General features: G+C 38.9%; 1 protein-coding gene across 4 annotated transcripts in view; it reads left to right on the top strand.

Annotated features, from left to right (window-relative positions):
* Nucleotides 1-26,317, top strand: part of ATG4A (autophagy related 4A cysteine peptidase) — a 76,329-nt gene that overhangs the window by 14,204 nt on the left and 35,808 nt on the right. For 2 of the 4 annotated variants that reach the window (XM_065914838.1, XM_065914836.1), the window contains exon 2: nucleotides 21,798-21,993. The exons of the other annotated variants lie outside the window; for them this stretch is intronic. In XM_065914838.1, coding sequence (XP_065770910.1) covers nucleotides 21,936-21,993 — 58 coding nt within the window. In that variant the 5' untranslated portion in view covers nucleotides 21,798-21,935. The remainder of the gene's footprint in view (nucleotides 1-21,797; nucleotides 21,994-26,317) is intronic. 4 annotated transcript variants of the gene reach the window in all.

Genomic DNA, 26,317 nt, shown 5'->3' with positions numbered 1-26,317 from the left:
TTTTCCATAATAGCTTTGTCATTCTGTATTCCCACCAGCAGTGAAGAAGGGTTCTGTTTCTCTACATTCTTGGCGACACTTATCTTTTTGTTTTTTTAAAAATAGCCATTCTAACAGGAGTGAGATGATGTCTAATTGTGGTCTTAATTTGCATTTCCCTGATGATTAGTGATGGTGAGCACTTTTTTCATATACCAGTTGGCTATTTGGATGTCTTCTTTGAAGAGTTCTTTGCCCATTTTAAAGTTGTTGTTGCAGTCCAGGTTGGATGCATGAGACAAGTGCTCAGGGCTGGTGCACTGGGAAGACCCAGAGGGATGGGATGGAGAGGGAGGTGGGAGGGGGATTCAGGATGGGGAACACATGTAAATCCATGGCTGATTCATGTCAATGTATGGCAAAAACCACTACAATATTGTAAAGTAATTAGCCTCCAACTAATAAAAATAAATGAGAAAAAGAAAGAAAATGAAAAGGCTCTGAATCCAAAAAAAAAACAAAAAAACAACTTGTTGTTACTATTATTATTATTTGCTTTTGAGTTGTGGGAATTCCTTATATATTTTGAATATAAATCCCTTATCAAAAATATGCTTTACAAATATTTCCTCCTATACTGTCAGTTGCCTTTTCATTCTATTGATTTTTTCCTTTTCTATGCAGAAACTTTTTAGTTTGATGTAGTCCTATCTGTCTGTTTTTGCTTTGGTTGCTAGTGTTTTTGGTGTCATATTCAAGAAGTCATTGCCAACACCAATATCTTGAAGTTTTTTTCCCTAGGTTTTCTTCTAGGTGTTTTATAGTTTTGGGTCTTCTGTTCAAGACTTTAATTTTGAGTTGATATTTGTGTGTGGTGTAAGATAAGGGTCCAATTTCATTCTTTTGCATGTGGGTATCCCATTTGCCCCACACTATTTGTTGAAGTGACTATCTTTTTCCCCCTTGTGTACTCTTGGCATCCTTGTTAAATATCATTTCACCATATATATGTGGATTTATTTCTGGGTACTCTGTTCTGTTCCATTGGTCCATATGTCTGTCTTTATGCCAGTGCCATTATGTTTTGATTACTGTAACTTTGTAATATGTTTTGAAATTAGGAAGTATGAGGTTTTTAGCTTTCTTCTTTCTCAAGATTATTTTGGCTATTTGGAGTTCTTTGTGGTTCTACATGAATTTTAGGATTGTTTCTTCTATTTCTATAAAAATGCCATTGGGATTTTGATAGGGATTATATTGAATGTGTAGATTCATTTGAATAGTGCAGACATTTGAACAATATTGTCTTCTAATCAATTAATATGGGATATCTTTCTATTTATTTGTACCTTTAAATTCCTACCAGCAATATTTTGTGATTTTCAGTGTGCAAGAGTTTTGCCACTTTGGTTAAGTTCATTCCTAAGAATTTTATTCTTTTTGATGAATTTAAATGGAAATGGTTTCTAAGTTTCTTGCTCACCTGGTTCATTGTTAGCATATAGAAATATAACTGATTTTTGTATATTGATTTTGTATCCTGTAAAGACTTAATAATTCAAGCATGTGCTGAATTAATTTAGTAGTCCTAACAATTTTTGTGGAGTCTTTAGAGTTTTCTACATATAAGGTCATATATATATATATATATATACACAAACGGAGCTAATTTTACTTCTTCCTTTCTAATTTGAATTTTTGTTTCTTTTCTTATCTAATTGCTCTGGCTAGAACTTCCAGTACTATGATGAATAGAAGTGGTGAGAGTGGGCATCTTTGTCTTGTTTCTGAATTAGGAAATCTTTGTTTTTCACAGTGGAGTATGATGTTAACTGTGGATTTTTTATATATGGCCTTTATCATGTTGAGGTAATTTCCTTTTATTCCTAGTTTGTTGAGTTTAGATTACTCAACTTTCAACATGAAAAAGTGTTGAATTTTGTCAAATGCTTTTTCTGCATTTATTAAGATGATCATGTGTTTTTTTTTTCTCCCTTCATTCTGTTAATGTGGTGTATCACATTGAGTGCTTTGCATATGTTGAGTTACCCTTGCATACCAGGGATACAGTCCACTTGATCATGGTGTATAATATTTTTATGTGCTGCTGAATTTGGTTTGCTAGCATTTTATTTAAAATTTTGCATCTATATTCATCAGGGATATTGGTCTATAGTTTTCTTGTAATATCTTTTTTTTCTGGTTTTGCATCAGGATAGTGCTGGTCTCACAAAGTAAACTGGGAAGGGCTCCTTCCTTTTCAGTTTTTTGAAAGAGTTTGAGAGTGGCTTCTGAAACTTTTTTAAAAGGATTAAAGCTAATTCTTTAAATTAAGAATTAACTTAGATATGTATTTAAAATTTATAAAAGAAGTTAATTTTTTCTTTAAATGTTTTATAGAATTCACCGTCTGGTCCTGGGCTCTTTAGTTGTTAGAAGGTTTTTGATTACTGAGTAAATCTCCTTGTTAGTTACAGTTCTGTTCAGCTTTCTCTGTTTATTCATGATTCAGCCTTGATAAGTTATGTGTTTCTAGCAGTTTATCCATTTCTTCTAGGTTATCCAGTTTGTTGGTGTTTAACTGTTCATTGTTGTTATTGTTCAGTGGTAAGTCATGTCTGACTCTTTGCAACCCCATGAACATGCTAGGCTTCCCTGTGCTTCACTATCTCCTGGTATTTGCTCAAACTTATGTCCATTGAGTCAGTGATGCCATCTAACCATCTCATTCTCTGCCGTCCCCTTCTCCTCTTGCCCTCAATCTTTCCCAGCTTCAAGGTCTTTTCCAGTGAGTTGGCTCTTTGCATCAGGTGGCTAAAGTATTGGAGCTTATAATCGTTCATAGTAGTTTCTTATAATCCTTTTAATTTCTATGGCATTCATAACAATATGTCTTCTTTCATTTAAATTTTTTTCCTCTTTAATTTTTTATTTTATTTATCTGAGTATTTTTTAAACTAACTTAGTTAAAGGTTTGTTAAGTTTGGTGATCTTTTTAAAAAACCCAACAGTTAGTATCATCAGTTTCTTTCTATTCTGTGTTTTGTTTATTTCTGTTCTTAATTACTCCCTTTTTTTTAATTTTATTTTATTAGTTGGAGGCTAATTACTTCACAACATTTCAGTGGGTTTTGTCATACATTGACACGAATCAGCCATTGAGTTACACGTATTCCCCATCCCGATCCCCCCTCCCACCTCCCTCTCCACCCAATTCCTCTGGGTCTTCCCAGCCCACCAGGCCCGAGCACTTGACTCATGCATCCCACCTGGGCTGGTGGTCTGTTTCACCATAGATAATATACATGCTGTTCTTTCGAAACATCCCACCCTCACCTTCTCCCACAGAGTTCAAAAGTCTGTTCTGTACTTCTGTGTCTCTTTTTCTGTTTTGCATATAGGGTTATCGTTACCATCTTTCTAAATTCCATATATATGTGTTAGTATGCTGTAATGATCTTTATCTTTCTGGCTTACTTCACTCTGTATAATGGGCTCCAGTTTCATCCATCTCATTAGAACTGATTCAAATGAATTCTTTTTAACGGCTGATAATTACTCCCTTCTTTTAACTTTGGACTTAATATGTTCCCTTTCTAGTTTATTGAAATGTAATGTTAGATTGTTCATTTGAAAAGTTTCTTCTTTCTTAATATAGGCAATTATCACTACAAACTTCCATCTTATTACTGCTATTGCTGCATTCCATAAGTTTTAGTATGTTGTGCTTTCATTTTCATTGGTCTCAATGTATTTTCCAATTTCCCTTTTGATTTCTTCTGTGATTTATTGGCTATTCAAGATTGTGTTTTTAAATTTCCACATATTTGTGAATCTTCCAGTTTTCCTCCTGCCATTAATTTCCAGTTCCATTCCATTGTGGTTGGAAAATGTAATTGGTATGATCTTCAGTCTTTAAAAATTTATTGACTTATTTTGTTACCTAATGTGATCTATCTTAGAGAATGTTCTGTGTGCATTGAGAAGAATGTGTATTTTGCTGCTATTTGGTGGGATGTTCTATATATGTCTGTTAGGTTTGTATAGCTTGCTCAAGTCTTTTGTTTTCTTATTGACTTTATGGCTGAATATTCTGTCCATTATTGAGAGTGACATATTGAAATCACCTACTATTAAGTATGTTGCTGTCTATATCCCCCTTCAGTTTTGTCAGTATGTTCATATGTTTGAGTCCTCTGATGTTGCATGCTTTACATTTATATTTATAATTTTTATAACTTACTGGTGAATTGACTTTTTATTATTATTTAATGCCTTTCTTGATAGTCTTTTTTTTAAACTTAAAGTTACTTTTGTGTAATATAAGTAATAGCCACACCCCTTCTCTTTTGGTTGCATTTTGCATGGAATATCTTTTTCCATCTTTTCAAATGAAGCTTATGTGTGTCCTTAAATCTAAAGTGAATCTGTTGCAGGCAACTTGTAGTTGGGTTTTATTTATCCATCAACCACTCTATGTCTTCTGATTGGGGAATTTAATTCATTTTCATATAAATTAATTATTGATAAGGAAGGAACTACCATTGCCATTTTATTATTTTCTGTGTGTCTTGTACGTTTTTTTGGTCCCTTTTTAACTGCCTTGTTCTCTTCCCTTCTTTCATTGATATTTTTAGTGACATGCTTGATTTCTTTCTCATTTTCTTTTGTGTATATTCTATAAGCATTTTCTTTGTGGTTACTATGGAGCTTATATAAAACATAGTTATAATCACTTATTTAAATGGATAACAATAGCTTCAATTACATACAAATGCTTTACACTTTTATTTTTTCTCCCATCACACCTTATGTTATCAGTGTTATGAATTACATCTTTTTATATTGTGCATCCAATAATCTATTTTTATAGTTGGAGTCATTTTTTATACTTTTGTCTTTTAACCTCATGGCAGAATTAAAGTGATTTACGTACTACTGTTACAGTACTCACTGTACTGTATTTGTCTATATATTTACTTTTATTAATGAGCTTTATAATTTTATATGACTTCATGTTTCTTTTTGTTTCAACTAGAAGGACTCTCTTCAGAATTTCTTGTAGGACAGATCTAGCAGTAATGAACTGCCTCAGCTTTTGCTTATCTGGGCATGTCTATTTCTCCTTCATTTTCAAAGAATAATTTTCTTGGATATAATGTTCTTGGTTGGCATTATTTTTTCTTTTAGCATTTTGAAGGTATCATCCCATTCCCTTCTTGCCTTGTAGGTTTCTGCTGAGAAATTCAGTCTTATAATGGTTCCCTTGTCATGAGGAGTTGCTTTTTTCTTGCTGATTTAATAATTCTCTTTGTCTTTAAATTTTGACAGTTTTATTATACAATGTCTTAATGTCAGTTTCTTTGGGTTCTCATTGGAGTCCATTGGACCTCTGAATATGCATGTTCATTTTCTTCCCCAAATTTGGAAAGTTTTCAATCATTATTTCTTAAAGTAAATTGCCTGTCTCTTTCTCTCTCTTCTCCTTCTGGGACTCCCAAAATGCATTTATAAAATTTGATTGTATCCTTTAAGTCTCTTAGACTTTCTTTACTCTTTTTCATTCTTTTTTCTTTTTGTTCCACTGACTGGATAATTTCAAATGACCTCTCTGTGAGTCACTGGTTACACTGCTTACTCAAGTCTGCTGCTGAACCTTTCTAGTGAATTTTTTAGTTATTATATTTTTCTGCTGTAATTTTCTGTTTGGTCCTCTTAAAAATATTTTTTATCACTTTGTTGATATTCTTGTTTTGTTCATACACTATTTTCTTGAGCTTGTAGTTCATCCATGATGGTTGTTTTATCTATTTTTAAAAATTTATTTATGTATTGTTAGCTGTGCTGGGTCTTCATTGCTGTATGGGCGTTTCTCTAGTTGTGTGAGAGGGATCTACTCTCCAGCTGCAGTACACAGGCTTCTCATTGCAGTGACTTCTCTTGTTGTGGAGCATGGGCTCTAGGTGCGTGGGCTTCAGCAGTAGCAGCACATGGGCTCAGTAGTTGTGGCTTCTGGGCTCTAGAGCACAGGTTCAGTAGTTGTGGTGCATGGGCTTAGTTGCTCTCTAGCATGCAGGATCTTTCCAGACCATGGATTGAACCCATGTCTCCTGCATTGGCAGGCAGAATCTTTTACCACTGAGCCACCAAGGAAGCCCCCATGATGTTTATTTTAAATTCTTTGTTACGTAATTTATATATCTCTGTTTCTTCAAGTTTCTGGAGATTTATTTTGTTCTTTTTTTTTGTCATGTTTGCTTGTTCCTTTGTGTGTCATCTCACTTTGTGTTGGGGTCTGTGTATTTGAGAAAATAGTCACTTCTCCCATTTTTCATGGACCAACTTGGTACAGTGAAAGACCTTCACCAATCAGCATGGCTACAGATTCTGGGGTTTCTGAAACCTTTTATAGGGGGATATGTCTTCTCTGGTCCTATACATGCAATTTCTCTGTTAGACTTGCCAGTTTGTCTTTCAGGAGCTTGTGAGTCCTTATTCCCACTGGTGCCTGTCTGTGTTGATGCGTGTTATCTGGTTCTGTAGCAGCAGGCTCCTCCACTCTCTTTTCTTCTCAGTGACACCACCAGGCATCCAACGTATGCCTCCTCTCTATTACCACCCCAGTTCTGGTGAGATAGATACCAGTCCCTTGGGTAGCTCTCCTAAAAGGCCAAAGTGCTGGCGCACATTATACTCCTCTCCTTCCCTCTTGGTGAAGCATTTTTATAATGGCTGCTTTAAAATCTTTCTTGGATAATTCCAGTATATATGTTATCTCCATATTGGTTTCTATTGATTGTATTCTCTTACTCAGCTTAAGATATTCATGGTTCTTTGTATGATGAGTGATTTTCTGTTGTATCCTGGACATTTTGGGTATTATGAGACCCTGTATCTTTTATCAATATTTTCTTTCAGTGGGTCAGCTCTGAGATTGCTCAGGTGCATGAATGGAGGCATGGCTTCATTACTGCCAGGTGTGGGTGGGAGTCAAGTGTTCCCACTCATAATCCACTGATACTGAGGTAGGAGTAGGGGTCTCTCGTTATTACTGGGCAAGGGTGGAATTTCATGTTTCCCTCTCAACCTCTGCTGACATCACCTTGGCTTATTACTGCTTGAGGCCACTTCTACCATCATGCTCTAGGGGCTTCATTACTGCCTGGAAGGGATGAATGTCCCAGATCCCCATTTAGCCTTTTTTGAAACCACCTCAGGGAGTGGGGGAAGGGTGTGGGTGGCTCTTTACAGCCAGGTGAATGTAGAAGCCTATCTCCCCACTTGGTCTTTGCTGATGAGTGTGGGATGAGGCCACAGTTTTTTCTCTGGTACTTTCTCTTATCTTGCTAGGCTACCACTTTCCTATTCTTTAGGCTAGAACTTTTGGGAGGACATTTTTGTCTGCATCCATTGGCATTTCTGCATTGCTGGCTTCTCCATCACGAGGTCTAAGAGATATATTACTTATAGACAAAACCAGGAAACTCATTGTCAGGTCATTGCTTGGGTCTTGAGATCCCTAGCCAAACTGTCTTCTACCTTTCAAAGTGTGTGTGTGTCTAGGAATCGGTTGGGAAAATTTGAACATTGACTCTCTGGCAGTATTAAAAGATTATTATTGTATCTGAGGTGAAATAATGGTTTTAGGATCATGCTTTTAAGAAGAGTCCTTTACCTTTGACAGAGGCTTAGGAGATACTTAGGGATGAAGTGACAGGACATCTGGGATAAACTTTGAGATCACCTGAGGTGCAGAATGGGAGAGTGGATTGGGGGAAAAATAAATAAAATGGACCATGAGCTGGGCATTGTTGAAAAAAAAAGTGTGTGTGTGTGTGTGCATGCTATATTAATATTATTATATCTTTATATTAATATGTTTCTTATTATATATATTAACATATTGTTATTATTATGTATAGTATAATGTCCAATGTTTTTAGCTGCACTAAATGGGAAGAATAAAGAAATGTATATATTCTATTTTTTCTTAGAACCAGAAATTATGTAAGTGGTTACTTAAAAACATGGATGCTATATTAGCTATAGCCTTTGTCCACTAAAAATCTAGATAAGAATAGGTAAAATCACTCTGACCCCTACCTGCATTGGTATATTTCTTTTTTAGGATTTTTTTTTTACTATGGTAAAAAGCACATAACAACAACAAAAAAAACCCATCTTAACTGATTTTAAGCTTACCGTTCAGGAATGTTAAGTATATTCACATTATTGTAAAATAGATCTGTAGAACTTTTTTATCTTTTAAATCCGAAACTCTGTACTCATTAAGCAACAATTTACCTTTTCCCTAGTCTCTGGTAACCACCATTCTACTTTCTGTTTTTATGAATTTGACTAGTTTGGGCATCTCATATAAATAGAATGATACCGTATTTGTCCCTCTGTGACTGACATTTAACCTAGCATCATTTTCTCAAGGTCCATCCATGTTATAGCATGTGACAGGATTCCCTTCTTTTTTAAGGGTGAATAATATTTCATTGTATGTGCATAGCATATTTTTGGCTGTGCTGGGGCTTCGTTGCTGTGCACAGGCCTTCTGCAGTTTTGGTGAGTGTGGGCTACTCTCCAGTTGCAGTTTGCAAGCATCTCATTGGTGGCCTTTCCCATCACAGAGCACGGGCTCCAGGGAGCACAGGCTTCAGTAGTTGTGGCATGCAGCCTCAGTAGTTGTGGTGTATGGGCCAAGCTGCCCCACAGCATGAGAAACCTTCCCAGACCAGGCTCCAACCCATGTCCCTTGCATTGGCAGATGGATTCCCAACCACTGGACCACCACGGGAGCCTGGTGTACTTCTATATACTTAGTAAAAGTTGACTGTCAAGTAAAAATTCTTTGCTAAACCTTGCTTTTCCAGAGTAAAGAACTATGGATGATGGGATACCATTCATTATTCCTACAGATTCTTTGCTGTTTAGCACAGTTGCTGCCCACACCAGAGGTTTTACTCATTCAGGCACTGATGCCTAACCTAGCTCCTTTGTGGTGCTATGGTCTGCATCCTGTCTTTCTCTTTATTCATTATCATTATATTTCTCTTAAGACTAGTCTCCTTTAGTGTCTCTCAGCCTGAGGCTCTGGCAGGTCTGCTTAAGGGTAGAAATCAAAGAAGGCAGAACCAGACTTTGAATGGAGAGAGACTTCAAAGTAAATCCAACCCTGAGCCTTGCCTCCTCCGTGAAGCCTTCTCTGACTAAGCTGTCCTGTGAAAGTGCAAGTCGCTCAGTCATGTCCGACTCTTTGTGACCCCATAGACTTTACAGTCCATGAAATTCTCCAGGCCAGAATACCGAAGTGGGTAGCCTTTTCCTTCTCCCAGGGATCTTCCCAGCCCAGGGATCGAACCCAGGCCTCCCTCATTTCAGGCCGATTCTTTACCAGCCGAGCCACATGGGAAGCCCAAGAATACTGGAGTGGATAGCCTATCCCTTCTCCAGTGGATCTTCCCAACCCAGGAATCCAACCAGGGTCTCCTGAAGTACAAGTGGATTCTTTACCAACTGAGCTATTAGGGAAGCCAAGCTATCCCATACTCATCTCCTTTTTCAGATCTCCTCTAACGCTTGCTTCTACTGTACCACCCAACATTCATCTTGTCTTACCAATTAAAATAAAAGCTCTGTTACATGGCTCTTTCTGGGAAAAAGACCTTTTTAATAACTAGATTTTTCAAATGGCTCATGATTTCTCTAAGCATCATATGTGTTTTAGAAAACATTTTAACCACCCTGAATGGAATTTTCCAACAAACAACAAACCAAAAAACTCCAAATAAACAGTGTACTTCTCTGACTTTTTATACAATGTTGATGTACATAACTTAATCCTTTTGGTTAAGGATCATTATTATGACTGTCAGTTGTTGAATAGTGTCAGTTATTGTAATATAGTGGTATTCTAAAGCTTGTACGCATGTGTGTGCTCAGTTGTGTCTGACCCTTTGCAACCCCAAGGACTGTAGCCTGCCAGCCTCCTCTGTCTGTGGGATTTTCCAGTCAAGAGTACTGGAATGAGTTGTAATTTTCTCATCCAAAGGATCTTCCTGACCCAGGGATCAAACCCTCATTTCCTGCATTGGCAGACAGACTCTACTACTGAGCCACCTGGAAGCCCATCCTAAGGCCTATTGAACTGTAATTTAATGTTTGCCCTTGCAACATGGCATAACTGGTCATAGGCCATTTAGTGTGTGTGTGTGTGTGTGTGTGTGTGTGTGTGTGTGTGTGTGTGTGTGAATCCATATTAGTTTTTCATGGTTTTCTGTCTCTTTCTTTGTCAGCTAGCCTTTCTGGCTGCTGTTGATATACTTTTATAAAATTAATCCCCATCCCATAGCTTAGTAGGCTCAGCAAAGGCTTCTTAACTAGGGCTTAATGCCTAAAGGGAATGTTTCTCAAGGGTCTTGAGAGGCTCAGGATTTACCTTCTCTAGTCTGTTTTGTTTATCTGCAGGTTCTTCTAGTTTGGGGAGCTTAGCTGTGGAACTAAGAACCAAACCTCCAGGCCTTGAAGCCAAATGACCATAATTTACCCTCTGTTAAGTTCCTCTCACACTGCATGGCTCTCCAATCAGGAGTTTCCTGCTGGATATGCTGGAAAGAATAGTTGATGACAGGAAGCATTTTGAGGCTACTCTGGCCTATATCACTTCCTCTCATCAGAGAAACAAACTTTCAAAGGTGATACAAAAGGACTTCCATTGGGGGCTCTCTGACAAGGAGTAGTCAAGGCTCTAACAAGGACTTCAGAGCATTTAAAATTTTTTCTATAGTGGTCACAATGGAAGGTAGAGGGTAGAAATGGGAGCATCCTTCAGGGTCAGATACTGTGAAGTTCATAGTGGAGAGGGGAACTATGGTGTGTGTGTTGCAGAAACAGTTTGAAGCGAGAACAGTTCTAGAAGCGAGAACTGAATATAATGTGTATTACACTGCTAGAGCTACATCTAGAAGTCATAATTAGAAAAAAAACAAGGAAGACAGCTATTAACTCTACTTCCCTGAACATATCTATTTTCAATAGAATTATTTCAACTTTTCAAAGATCTTAGAATTTGAGTGTACTTGCTAATCCTGACTCTGGTGAAATGAAAGATATGTGAAACTGAAATACAAGCTTTGAAATATAAGCATATTTTCTATTGGCTACACAAGTTATAATTAAACACAGCTTTGGGGATATTAATACTTCTTTAAATTTTACAAAGTACTTTCACATTCATTCTGTAATTTGAACCTCACTACAGCTCTGTAGAGAGGGAAACATTATCACCATTTTATGGATAAGGAAAGGCAATCTTAGCTTGAAGATTGGCCCAAGGTGACTTGGCTAGTTGAAGAGCAGAAGTAGAACCTAGCTCTTCTAATTCATAGGTCAGTGTTCTCTTCAGTCTCCTATGTTTTATTTCATTAAGATTTAGGGAACAAATTAAAAATATTTCTCAGATGAAGTGAGCTTCAAATCAAAATGAGCCTGTAAAAATAGATAGCATTTTGAAATGCTATAAATTGAAATCTCCAATCAAATTAGCCTTAAATCTAAATAATATCTGAAGCCCCAAACTACTTGCTGTTGGATTTGATCTGTATGTGTGTACATGGATAAATTCATAACTATATCTCCTGATAACAAAATAATAGTTTGTTGTTAGCATACTTTTGATTTGCTTTGCCAATCTGTACCAGAAATATCCACTGTAAGAATTTATCTTTTTCTTTTTTCTTGAAGTATTCCTTATAGACAATAAAGTACCCAAATCTTAAGTGTACAACTCAATGAAATTTTCATATGAGTAACCGCCACCCATATCAAGACAGAAAATTTCTGGTCCCCTAGAAGGTTCTCTCTTGCCTCCTTTTAGTCAGCATCTTTTCCCAAGGGCAACAACTACTCTGACTGCTATTATCATAGTTTAATTTTTCCTGATTTCAAACTTTATATAAATAGAATTGTATGTACTGTTTTGTGTCTGGTTTCTTTTTGTTTAACATAATGTATGTGAGATCTATCCATGTTTTGTGTATAGTATTAGTTAACTCTTTTTTGTTGCTGTGTACCATTTCCATGTATGATTTACCACAATTTATCCATTCCCCTTGTCTTATTCTATTCAGGCTGCTATAACAAAATTCCATAGACTGGGTGGATTAAGCAACAGACATTTTTTTCCCTCACAGTTCTGGAGGCTGGGAAGCCCTAGATCATGGCACCAGTAGATAGGTGTCGGATGAAGTCCCCCTTCCTTGTCTGCAGACGGCCCCCGTCTTACTGTATCCTCATATGGTGGAGAGAGGTCATCTCTTTGATGTCTCTTTTTATAAAGGACACTAATCCCATTCATGAGGGCTCCACCCACATAACCTAATTACCTCCTAAAGACCCCACTTCTTGTACCATCACATTGGGGATTAGGGCTTCAACATGCAATTTTTGGGTGGACACAAGCATTCAGTCTATTGCACCTGTGTCATAAGGCATTTGGGTTGTTTTTAGCTTTTGGATATTATGAATAAAGCTGCTATGAATGTTTTTGACCATATTTCTTGGTGGACATGAAAGTGAAAGTTGCTCAGTCATGTCCGACTCTGAAACCCCATGGACTGTAGCCTGCCAGCTCCTCTGTCCATAGAATTCTCCAGATAAGAGTACTGGAGTGGGTAGCTGTTCCCTTCTCCAGGGGATCTTCCCAACCCAGGGATCGAATCCAGGTCTCCCACATTGCAGGCGGATTCTTTACTGTCTGAAGCACCATGGAAGCCCAGGAACACTGGAATGGGTAACCTATCCCTTCTTCAGGGAATATTTCCTGACCCATAAATCAAACAGGGGTTCCCTGCATTGCAGTCTTCTTTACCAGCTGAGCTACCAGGGAATGTGAGTACTCATTTTTCTTGACTATAAACCTAAGAGTGTACTTGCTAGGGTAGATGCAATAAAAGGACATTTTAGCTTTGAATTAATTTAACTTAGAATAATTTAACTTAATATTAATGAAAGAACTGATGGCTGAGAATAAGAAAAAGTCACTGTGAAGAGCCACTTTTAGGGATTAAAAATGGGCCTGTGTTGTTTGGCGTGTCAAGATATTAGAAAGTATTTTCGCTGTGGTTGATGGGTTGAGTCTTTCATGTTTGTGGGTAGATAGATATTTATTTTTCTGGTGTCTGGTACATAGAGTGCACATCAGGGCTAAAGAACCATTTAAATACAAGTTGTATCTTTTTTGGATGGGGTCAGATTGTCTTTTCTTGGGTAATGTGGCTCAAGTCATCATAGAATAACATTGAAAAATCAAGTTCACTTTACAGAAATTTGTCTTGGGATGAATTTGGGGTACATCTTTTGTTTTGAAAGTGAAGGTACACATATAATTTTATGTAATCCAAAAAAGTTCAGTCTGGCAGTATAATTTTACATTACCTTGAAGGTAAAGAATTTTTAAACATCATATGTCTGCTAGCAACATTTACTAATGAAGTGTGATGTTGAAAGGGTGTGGGGAAAATTCCTGTGGTCTGGGAAGCGGGTGAGATGGCTGTAAACAGAGGAGAAAACTGGAAAAGTGCTCCAAATGAAGAGTACTGTTTCTGGGAAGAATTCAAAGTTTTTCCAGTTGTGCTGTACCACTGAATGTGTGGTAAAACAGAGACTCACCTTAACCCCTTCCTTGACAAAGAAAGTTTTTGAGCTTTTCTATTTCATTTTGTTTCTTAACTGAATTTAATTTAATAATGAATGTTAAAAAAAAAAAAAAACAACCTACATTACAGGCAATTATTTGCTGCACTGCTTGTATTCTGCAAATAGTGAAATACCTAGACTTCCTCTTGGATGTCTTTGAAACCCTTCAGGGGCTCCATGAAGCCTGGGTTAAACCCAGAATTTTTACCAAGGCTTCTAAGGCCAGTATCTCCCAGCCCTGTGTGTGCCCCATTAACCTCAACCTTTGATGGTCTCCATGTGGCATCACTCTTCCAGTCTCTCAGCCCTCAGTGATTTGGTACAAGTTTCTCCTCGACCTGGAACATCCTTCCTCTGCCCAATATGCTCAACTTTCATCCTTTAAGGATAAATCCTGCCATCGCCTTTCTCCCCAAAGCCTTCTCTGGACCCTAGACTGACTTACACGACCCTTTGCTGTTCTGCCCTAGCCCCACGTGCAGATACTGACCATACTGTATCAAAATGAACTCTCCTTTTCTTTCTCTTTCCATTAGACTTGGCATTGCTTAAAATATGTCACTGTCCCCAGGGCCTAGCCCAGTTCTGGTCATATGAAGGGCACTCAGTAAAGGATTATTAAATCATTGTTTAGATGGACATATAAACCAGTTTTTGGACTTTAGTCAGTGTCCCCATTCATTCAATAAACATTTGAAGGCCCTTAGGGGAAAACCTACTGCAGGGCATTATGATCAGAGCTATAGGGGATACAGAGATGAACACTAAATGGGCTGAGATGGGAGTACATTCCAATAGCAGAGAGACGACATGCCTGCAAACAACAATAACCTAAAGTACAAAGTGCCCAGTGCCATAAAGGAGATATAAATAAAGGACTATATATAGAGGCTTAGAGGAAGGAGCAAGTGCTTCTTTTGGTGGGAAGATTGAGGAAGAAATGTTCATAGAGAAGGTAGTATTTGAGGTAGGCATGCATGCTCAGTTGCTAAGTCATGTCCAACTCCTTGTGACCCCATGGACTACAGCCTGCCAGGCTGCTCTGTCGATGGGATTTCCCAGGCAAGAATATTGGAGTGGGGATCGTCTCTGGGGGATCTTCCTGAACCAGGAATCGAACCTGTGTCTCCTGCATTTCCTGCATTGGTAGGTGGATTCTTTACCACTGAGCCACCTGGGAAGCCACCTGTATTTGAAGTAGGAATTAAGTGAAAGTAGGACATGAATGAGCAAAGAGTCTCCCATATATCATGTGGTTTATATTGTCTGAAAAGAGTAGATCTCATAATGAGCAGTGGGGAACAATTAGAAACGTAGGACGTGGCCATTTTGGAGAGGGTCTCAAATGCCAGGTCGATGAATTTGTGTTTGATTCCTATCCATTGGAGCAATCTTAGAAGTCCATGGAAGTTTCTGAGCAGCTTAGCGACATGGGTGGAGAAATTCTTTAAGATTAGTCTGGCAAAGGTGTACTTTAGTGTTTTCTTAGTAAATCATTATTAGGTAATTAATTGCTAAGCTAATAATTAGTTTTACTAAATAGTGTGGAAAAACTCCAAGGCCTGTAGCTCCTTGACATTTTTGCACTAGTCCTTTCTCATTGGAAATGTAGATGAGGTAAGAAATCTTATGACTGATTAGTTCTGAGAGATGAACATTGAAATTGACAGGGGAGAGAAACACTATCAAGTCAGAAATGGTTCATAAATATGCATAGACATATAAAGTGTTGTTTGCTTAGCAACCGTGTCCAAAACATTGCCTTCAGCTGTCTGGGAAAATCCAGACACGGTATATGAATTATATTGTTAATATTTATTCCTTTGGGGGTAGTTTAGATCATTTGCAGTTAAAAATAACTACACTGTTCGAACCTCAGACTGTCTACTCTTAGTCTCCCCTATAAACAGTGGGTATTGCATTGTCAGTCTGCTTTATAGGATGTTATATAATCAGAGTATCTGGTTTCTTGCCACCTTAGGCCAGGCCTTCAACACTTCATGCCTGGAATATTACAACTTTCTCCTTGGTCTCCCTCTCTCTAGTGCCTTACATCCAGCTTTTATCATAGCAGCAAGAGATAGTGGAAAGAATACTGAATGGAGAATAAGATTAACTCAGTTTGAACCCTGATTATACTGTTCATTAACTATATAACCCTGGACAAGTCATATCACCTGAGACTCAACAGAAGGTCATGAAAGTAATGATCCTTGCCATGGCTATCTCAAGGGGCTGTCACAGGATCATGTGAAAGCACTCTGAACACTGTTAATGGCTTTACTGAGACGTAGATGCAACTGCTTGCTTTCCACTCTCTACAATCCAGTCCCAAGCCACCTATTTAATCTCATTGCTCAGTATTCTCTGGAACCTGTCCCCATCTCTGACGTGCACATGAGGTGTTCCTCTCATCTGGAATATTCTCCACACTCATCTCTGCTCATTTAGGGACCAATCGGTAATTTAGGGACCAGTTCACATCCTACATCCCCCTTGAAATCTTCCCTGATGACTCCAGTACTCGGGGACTTCCCCCACTTCTGAATTTTTGACAGTAATTAGTTATTATCAACACTTGCCTGTGTACATTACCTTTTATTTTTAGCTCTTTCCTTTTACCTAAGGTTCATGTGTTTAACTAGATTATGACTTTATGATGCCTTTGCTTGTTCATTTAACATTTAGTGAATGTGTATGAGGATGTTTCCCCTGTATTTCTCACAGAACCAAGTATGGAACTTAATAAACAATTGCTGGCTCATTTATTTAGAAATTCACACAGAATCTCTTAAGAAAGAGACAAGTGAACCTATCTTCTTTTCTAAGAGCTTGGAGTACCCCTACTAACAACCTACCCTACCGTCACCTCCAGAAGAATCATAGAAACACTGTTAGAATAGGACTGCAATAGAACTGTGATGACAAAACTATTCTACAACTGTGCTGTCCAGTATGGTAGCCACTAGCACATGTGGCTGTTGAGTACTTGAAATGTGGCTAATGCAACTAACTTAATTTTTAGTTGTGTTTAACTTGAATTAATTTAAATGTAGGCAGCTGCATGTGGTTACCGTATTGGATAGCATAGGTCTAGACCAGTGATATTCCAACTTCTTTAATCCAAGAATACAATGATAAATAAATTTTATATTTCAATCCAGTTTAAATACACACAACCAACTGATGAGTTATGCTGTGCTGTTTGAAAACATGTGCTTGCCATTTTATAGATGGAGAATCAAGGCCCAAAGAAGTGCAGTAAGTTTTCCAAGGCCACATAGCTAGTTAGTGGCAGAGTGGGACTAGAACTTACATTTTAGGATTCTTAAGCTAGAGCTATTTTCAGGAGGGATATGGAATGACTCCACCTTTTCTTCACCATGACAAAATAAAAGCCACTCCCAATGTTTTTCTTTTTAATGTTAGAGAAAAAACATTTGACACACTCATTCTTACTAAATATTGTCATATTGTCTTGCTTCCTACATGAAACATGGGCTCTGTATTTGAATATTGCTGCTTTTTGGTTTGGATACTGTCCAAAATTAAAGATACATACAATGGAAGCTTGCTGTGGACCCACTGGATGATGTGACACTGGCACTAATGTGAAATGGTCTTCCTTGGGAATACAGCCATGCTTTCCATAAAAACAGGTTGATTCTTAAGGACAACAAAACCCACTGATGAAGAATCAAGGTGATTCTCACCTCAGTTTGTGGAATTTGCCTCAAATCTTGAATTATAAAGTGACCAAATACTTTTGCTCTTTCCCTCCTCCTCCCTCCAATATGCTACCCTCTTTATATGCCTTATCAACAAAGATAACCATTATAAAAGTGGCATCTTTTTATTCTTCTGAAAAATGCATCTGTTCAAAAAGATCAGAGTTACCGTATCAAAAGCAGAAAGAGGCAGCCATCTAGAGATTCAGTAGTCTCTGTGGTAAGTGCATTCCTGACCCATTTGTACATGGAATTCCATTTCCTCATGGGTGTATCTAAAGGTGTTTCAGGTAGCAAACAGCAGGCAATAATCTGTCCCTAAGTGTAAAAAACAAACAAAATATACTTTACAAGATGATAAGCTTTTCAAACTTGTCACTTTAAAGAAAACCAGAAAGAGTCCATTTTTAAATTGCATTTGATTCTACCATTGTTGACAATAAGATGAACTGACTGAAATCTTTGAGAAATGTTGTATTTTGAGGGGCCAAATTTCTATGGTCCAGTTCCTTTTTCTAGCTGAAAACCAAAGGGTCTTATCACTTAGCAATGGTTCCCTTGACAACTGGACTGGTTATCTCTGCCGACTCATCCTGAAATCTGTCAGGTGCAGATTCCTGTCTTGTACCACCACCAATACTAGTCAGTTCAGTAGAATCTTAAAAAGTCATAAACTTTAGCTGAATAACTCTTTGGCTAAGATTTTCTAGCCTAAGTCTAAAAATGACAAGATTCTTTTCTTAGGGTGTCAGAGTTTACACTGGTCTGTAGAGAAATCATTCAAGTCTTTGGCATTCTTTGACAACCCAGCATCACTAAGGTGTGACTCGCTGAATAAATTCAAGGAAACTTGCAGTTTTGAACGTGAAAATCCCCTGTGAAATGCTAAGAATTGCTATCTAGTTCTTTATTTTCAAAATTCTTGGTTGTCAGAAAAGCAGGGCACTGGGAGGAAGAGAAATGAAAATGGGGGCAGGGCCTATGCACAGACGAGCAGAGGCTGAGAAGACCAGGATACTACATGGACCCAGGAGGAAGGGGATGAAGGTACATTTTAGGCTGAGTTTTATTCTTCTGGATTCCTCCTGCCTTCCTCAGCTCTGCTAATCAACCTGCCATCTACCAGGCACCTCTACGTGACCCCTGTGCAGGTTGATTTTCCTCTGCATTTTTTATAACCTCTCATTCTTTTGTCAAGCAAATCCATGAATCCAACATGTTCTGGCTGGATCAAGATTATTATCCCCCTACCCCCCACCACTATGTGTTTTCTGCTACCATTTCATTACACTTGAAAAATGCAAGTTATTTTTTACTCTCTGTCTCACTTTTCCTAGACCCATCCCACATGCTTGCCAAATCCTTTTGGTGTTCCCCCAACCAGGAGTTTCTTCCCTTCCCCTATCCCACTTTTTTAAAATCTTTTTTTCACTAAGGTTCCACTTTTTTTTTTTTTTTTTAATTTTTGGCCACACTGCTTGGCATGTAGGATGTCAGTTCCCTGACTAGGCACCAAACCTGTGCTCCCTGCAGTGGGAGCATTGAGTCTTTTTTAATATTTTTAGTTTTTAAATTTATTAATTTTTAGTTGAAGGATAGTTACTTTACAATATTGTATTGATTTCTGCCATACATCAACATGAATCAGGTACACATGTGTCCCCTCCCTCTTGAACTTCCCTCCTACCTCCCACTCCATCCCACCCCTCTAGGTTGTCATAGAGCACTGGGCTTGAGCTGTATCATACAGCAAATTCCCACTGGCTGGGAAGCACAGAGTCTTAAGCACTGGACTGTCAGGGAAGTCCTGAGGCTCAGCTTTAATGCTACCTTTTCAAGGTTGTTGAAGGTCCTTTCATCCCCAAATTAATCATTTGTTGCCTCCCACATCACTTGCCTTTTTTAAATTGAAATGTAGTCGATTTATAATATTAGTTTCAGGTATACAGCACTGTGATTCAATATTTTTACAGCTTATACTCTATTAAAAGCTACTACAAGATGATAGCTATAATCTCCTTTGCTATATGCAATATATACTTGTTGCTTCTCTATCTTATACATAGTAGTTTTTATCTCTTAATCCCATACCCCTAATTTGCCCTTCTCTCCTCTCTCCCCTTTGGTAACCATTAATTTGTTTTCTTTATCTCTAAGTCTGTTTCTGTTTTACATATATATTTGCATTATTATTTTTTATATTGCACATATAAGTGATATCATACTGCATTTGTATTTATCTCACTTATTTCACTAAACATAGTATTTTCTAGGTCTATCCATGTTGCTGCAAATGGCAGTATTTCATCCTTTTTATGACCAAGTAGTATTCCATTGTGTGTATATATATATATATATATACATATATATATATATATATTTATATGTATGTATATATACCACATCTTTATTCAGCTGTTGATGGGCTCTTGGGTTGCTTCCATATCTTGGCTATTGTACATAGTGCTGCTATGAATTTTGGGGTGTATGTATCTTTTTTAGTGTTTTCATTTTTTCTGAGTATATTATCAGGAGTAGCATTGCTGGATCATGTGGTAGTTCTGTTTTTAATTTATTGAGGAACCTCCATACTGTTCTCCATAGTGGCTGCACAAATTTACCTTCCCACCAGCAGTGTACACAGGTTCTCTTTTCTTCACATTGTTTCCAACATTTGTTATTTGTAGGCTTTTTGATAATAGCCATTCTGACAGGTGTGAGATCATATCTCCTTGTTACTTTGATTTGCATTTCTCTGATAATTAGTGATGTCGAGTATCTTGTCATATAGCTGTTAGCCATCTTTGGAAAAAAAGTCTATTCAGGTCTGCTCATTTTTAAATCAAAATTAGTTTTTACCATTTTTTAATCATTTTGTGTTCTTGATGTCATATCATAGTCTACATCGTCAGTATTATCCCTTTACTGTTTATTGTAGATATAATTGCTTATACAATTTTTTTGTCTTTTAATTTACATACTGGCTTATTTAAGTGTTTGACCCCAGTCCTTACTACATATTTGCCTTTCCTAGTGGGATTTTCCCTTTACTGTAGATTCTTACTACTTTTCCATTTAGAAAAGACCCTTCAGCTTTTCTTTTATTGTACATTTAGTACTGAGAAACTCTTTTAATTTTTGTTTATCTGAGAAGTTCTTTATTTCTCCTTCTAAATGATAATTTTCTGGGTAGATTGTCGTAGGTTGCAAGTTTTTACCTTTTAGCACTTTAAATATATCATTTCACTCCTTTCTGGCCTGCAAGGTTTCTGCAGAGAAATCAGCTGATAGCCTTATGGAAGTTGCCTTGCAAATGACTCTTGTTTTTCTCCTGCTGCCTTTAGAATCCTGTCTTTATCATTCACTTTTGCCATTTTAATATGATAAATGTTGGTGTGGGTCTCTTTGAATTTATCTTATTTGGGATCCTGTGTGATTCCTATACTCGTATATCTTTTTCCTTCTTTAGGTTTGGGAGTTTTCAGGCATAATTTCTTCAAATACATTTTTTATCTTCCTTTCTCTCTCTTCTCCTTCTGGAACCCATATAATGCAAAAGTTTGGATGTTTAATGTTATCCCAGGAATATCTTCAATTGCTTTATTATTTTTTTTTAATTTGCTTTTCTTATTGCTGTTCTGATTGGTTGTTTTCCATTTTTCTGACTTCTAGATCACTTACGTGTTCCTCTGTATTACTTTGTCTGCTGTTCATTCCTTCTAGTGTGTCTTTTATTTCAGCTATTGAATTATTCATTTCTGACTGGGTCTTCTTTATATTTTCTAGTTCCTTGCTGAAATGTTCTCTGATTACATCATTGTTTTCCCTAATTCAGTTAACATTTTTATTACCAATGTTTTGAATTTGTTATCTTGTAAATTTTTTTATTTCTTTTTTTAAATCTGTTTTCTTTCTCTTTCATTATTTTTCAGGGATTTTCTCTTGCTCTTTCAATTGAGAGTAGTTACTCTGCCTTTTCATTTTGCTTGACTTTCTTGCCTCTATGAGTTTAGGTGAAACAGTTGTCTACTGCAGTCTTGAAAGTATATTTTTCAGTGGAACCATCTCTCTACTGTGTGTGCCCAGTGTATTTGGTGTGAGAGCTAGATTTGATGTGAACACAAGTCATTCTCGGTGGAACCATCTCTATACAGACTGTGTGTGCTCAATGCCTTTGGTGGGAGAGCTGGATTTGATATGCACACAAGTCACATCTTTCCTCAGTGCACTGGCCACTATCACCTAGGTAATGGGTGTGACTGGAGACAGAGCCGCTAGAGCTGGTGGTGAGTGTGAGATGGGACTTCCTCTCTGCTCAGTGGCTGTCACCACCCTCTCAGGGGTGGGGCCTGAGCTGACTCTGTTTTTCTCTTCTCCTCACACTAGGACCTTTGCCCCAGAGAAGGGGAATGCTAAAGCAAGTGGGGCCCCATGTGCTGACTGCCTGTCCGCGGCTTCACTCAGACATAGCTTCTGGTGCAGATCCCCTTTGTCCCTCACAGCCTTCACCACCCCTGCCCTGTTATGGAACCTATCTACAGGAAAGACGGTGCCTGTGTGAACTCTCCACGTCTATTAGGAGGTCAGTGTGGTACAGTGGCTGCTGTCAGACATCTGGGGGGTTCTGAGGCACTGCTTCAGTAAGAGCTAAGAAAGTTCTACTCAGACCTCTGTGTCCTATGGTTGAATCTTTTCCTCTGTCGTGGGCACCCCAGATCCAGTTCAGCACTATGGCATGGGTTGAGCAGGACCAGAGTATTCACTCGTCTCAGGCTGGCGGGCATGGCAAAATGGTCACAGGAAACCCAGAGCTGCTGGGGCAGACCTCTCTCTGCCTTGCCTCAGGGGCAGTTCTCCTTTGTCTCTCACAGCTGATCACTGTCCCCAGCCCTAGCTGTCCCTGCCCTGTTGTGGAACTGCTGCATACGGCCGGCGGGGGCTTTGTGATCACTCTGTGTGTATCAAGGTGGGGGACGAGCTGTGGGGGGGGGCTGCCATCTGAGATCTGGGTGACTTCTGGGGGTTGCTGTTTGAGTAGGTGTCAGCAATGGCTATTGCTGCCCCACTCAGGCATTACCCTGGGACTTGGTCACTCTGTGTCCCATGGTCAAGTCCTTTCCCTGGTTATGGCTTCCCAGATCCAATTGCTGTGCCATGACATGAAATGGACAGGATGGGAGTGTTGCTCGCTACTTTGGGCTGGGGTACATGGCTAGCTGGTTGTTGGAAACCCAGCGGGCTCAGAGCAGATCTTTTTCTGCCCTGCCTCAAAGACAGCCAGTGCATGCCCTCCTCACGAGTGGAGTCCAGTCCTCCGGCCAGCCAAGGGGGCTTGTCTCCTCTACATAGGACCCCAGGTCTGGGACACCCAGTCTGTGGCTTGACCTGATGGCTCCCCACCTTTGCAACCTCCCTTTTCTTCTGATTCCCCTCCCAAGGGCACAGGTCTTGACTTAATTACTTTTCTTCCCTTCCTACTGGATTACATGTGGATTGTTCTTACAACAGGAGTGCTTCTGCCAGTTTCCAGTTAGTTTCAGTGAGAATTGTTCCATGTGTAGATGTATTTTTGATGCATTTGTGGCGGGAGTAGTCTACACTTCTTCTTACTCCACCATCTTGATCTCTTTTCTCTCACTTTCCTTTCTTATAGTACTTATTGTTTGTTTTCAGACCTATCCTCTCTACTAGATTAAATGCTTTGGACGATGGAGGCTACATCTCAGTGATGTCTTTTCCATTGTGCTTAGCATATAGTGCGTATATGCGTGCTAAGTTGCTTCAGTCGTGTCCGACTCTTTGCGACCCTATGCCCACCTGGCTCCTCTGTCCATGGGATTCTGCAGGCTAGAATACTGGAGTGGGTTGCCATGCCCTCCTCCAGGGAATCTTCCCAACCCAGGGATCGAACCCACATCTCTTAGGTCTCTTGCATTGGCAGGTGGTTTCTTTACTAGTAGCACCACCTGGGAAGCCCCCTTAGCACATAGTAGGTACTGTGTAAAAGTTGATGGAATGAATATATCAATGTATATTCAGCCCTTACCATACCTGTCTCCTGTGACCATTTTCTCATAATTTTGAAGGTGTGACCTGACAATATGTTGAATGTGTGTATATTAAACTAGTAAATATACCAAAAAGGAAACAGACTGACAGAGAAAAAGTGAGTGGTTACTAGTGGGGAGAGAAAGGTGGGAAGGGGAAGATAAGGGTAATGGGTTAAGAGGCGCAAAGTACTTTGTAATAAGCTGCAAGTACATATAGTACAGAACAGGGAACATAGTCAATATTTTACAATAACTATAAATGGTATGGGCTTCCCTGGTGGCTCAGATGGTAAACAACCTGCCTGCAATGCAAGAGACCCAGGTTCGATCCCTGGATTGGGAAGATCCCCTGGAGGAGGAAGTAGCAACCCACTCCAGTATTCTTGCTGGAGAATCTCATGGACAGAGGAGCCTGGCGGGCTATAGTCCATGGAGTCACAAAGAGTTGGACATGACTGAACGACTAACACTTTCACTTTTTTTTTTCACAAGCAAGATACTCTGTGGTGTCTCAGGCTTTTTCTGGTCCTGAGACTCTGTGACCTTTTGATTTCCCTTTAGAGTCTTTTTATTGTTTGTGGGGAAAAAAACCCCACAGAATCTAGGAGACTTGATGTACAAGCTGTGTTAAGTGCTATTAGAAAGTCTGTTATTTAAAGTGATTTTTTTCATTTACTTGCCATTTTACAAAATAACCCTTACAAATGTAGTCAATCACTGGAAAGCAAATTATTCAAGTAAGTCATCAGCAAAAATGGCAGAGTGAAGACTTCTGAATATTCTACCCATAATAGAAATGAAAAGAATTGGCACAAATGATCAGAACCAACTTTTGCAGCACTCTGGAAATTAACCAAAGGTTTGCACCAATCTGTGGAATATTCATTTATTCATGAAAAATGACTGCCTTATAATAGTCAGCTTTGTGGCATTTTCACTTGTGCTATACCCATCTTTTGCTCTCCAGCTTTGCAGTGGCCTTGAGAATTCACAGCTTGCAACCATAGGGAAAGCCAGCAACCTGGTAACCCCTGGAGGATGCGGAACAGGTTTGAAACTCCTGTAAATCCTCATTTCTAGAGAACTGTCATTATTTGATCTGTCTGGCGATTCCCCAGAAAACCCCACATGTAAAACTTTATTTGTCCTGACTTGGAGGTGCAGATAGACTCCCCCTCTCTGGGTTGGGGGGGGCTTTTCTGGAAAACTATTAGAGGCAACTGATTAACTTCACAGCTATTTGAGGAGTAGATAACAAAAAAGTTTGAAAGGTAAAGCTGAAGAATAATATATTTGTTGGGAAAACAACAAATTTGTTTGAAAAGTTCAGGCATATTCTTGGGAACCTAGAGGACCACATGCCTGTTCAGGGATGTGTGCAGTCTCAAGGCTATGTACATGCTCAGGAAAGACCTGAGAAGGCCCTCAGCTCTCACTCTGGCTGACCTTGAGCTCTGTATAAGCAGAAAGGGAAGACTAAGGCAGAGTTAATCAACTGCCTGGCTGAGTGTTGAAGGCATGCCCTAGCATGTACACAGAGCGTCTTGGCCATGACTGAGAGACTTTTTGGTCCCAGGATCTTATGGAAATCTCTTTCTCAGTTATTATTTGACTACTAAGCTAACCCAGCAGAGACTTCAGTCTTTTTAATGATTATTAAAGTAGAATGGAACAGAGTGAAGCCTGTTGCCCATCAGACCTTATTGAAGCTGATTCTTGGTCCACCAAGCTGCAATGTTTGTAGCTCTGCCTATATAGTTCCTATGTCTTTAAACAGGTTGAAAGGGCAAGGAGCCCATATAAGTCTGATGTCTTGTTTGTTAATTTTAAGGTAAGACAAAAGTAGTTTATGAAAATTTCTTTCAGAAGGATTGGTGTTAGTGAGAAGTGATTTGTTTGGAAATGCCATTTCACTTCTGCACCTCAGCCACAACCCAGTTGGCTTCTTCATCTTTCTGAGTTCTTGTGGAAGATCAAGTCCTCTTTCCTCCCCAGACTCCCTTTTATACACTCTTCTCATGTTATCGCTCTGTACTTCTGTTAATCTCATCTTCTGGTCTGGCTTTCTTTTGTTTCATCCCTGTAGCTTTCAACTCAGGCTGGTTATGGGCTGACACACTGCATTCTTGGAGTCTATTTCCTAAGAGGAGACTCTGGAAGAATAGAAATTGTAATTGCCCTTTTTCCTGGCCTGTGGGTGAGGGGTGTAAGAGCAAAAGGAAAATTCGTTGGCTATCATTTTGGTCAGAGCCATCTCAAATGAAGCAGTGCAGTTCTCACAGTCTGTAAGGAGCTGTACTAATTTGACCAGATAACTGGGCAATGACTCACTGAGACAGGGTTGGCAATAGAGAATTTTTTTTTCAGCCAGTGCTAAAAAAAGACCCAAGGCTTATATGCATACATGCTGTACATTCATCCAATACCACCTTCCTCATCCCTACCAGGGGAATGCCAGAGAGGTTGCCCCTTTCCAACACTTCTCTCAAATTGCTTATTTTTCTGACTCACCCCTCCCCTCTGTCCCCCTTTTCTAGGCTGCACTGGATGTTTGTTTTAACCTGATTTCTCTTGCCTGTGAGGGGTGGAGAATAGGGTGGGAAGGTACACAGTGTGATTTACGCCACCTCTGTCCACCACCTCCTGGGGATGGCCTGACCTGGATGATCATTTTTAGCCTGCTATTTCCTGAGCATGGGCCAGGGGCTGCGGCCAGGGGCAGAAAGGCTAAGACTGTGACACAAGCTCCCTGGCAGATTTGGCAGTGATAAGTTTTCACTGGGGAATGAAATGGCTGTCTCATTTCTAACTTCTGTACATTGGAAATAGCGCCATGGCTGTGACCCTAATGATGAA

This window comes from Muntiacus reevesi, chromosome X (assembly GCF_963930625.1).
Source record: "Muntiacus reevesi chromosome X, mMunRee1.1, whole genome shotgun sequence".
Lineage (NCBI taxonomy): Eukaryota > Metazoa > Chordata > Mammalia > Artiodactyla > Cervidae > Muntiacus > Muntiacus reevesi.
The sequence above is the reverse complement of the archived record's forward strand: the minus strand, read 5'-3'. Positions and strand labels throughout refer to the sequence as shown.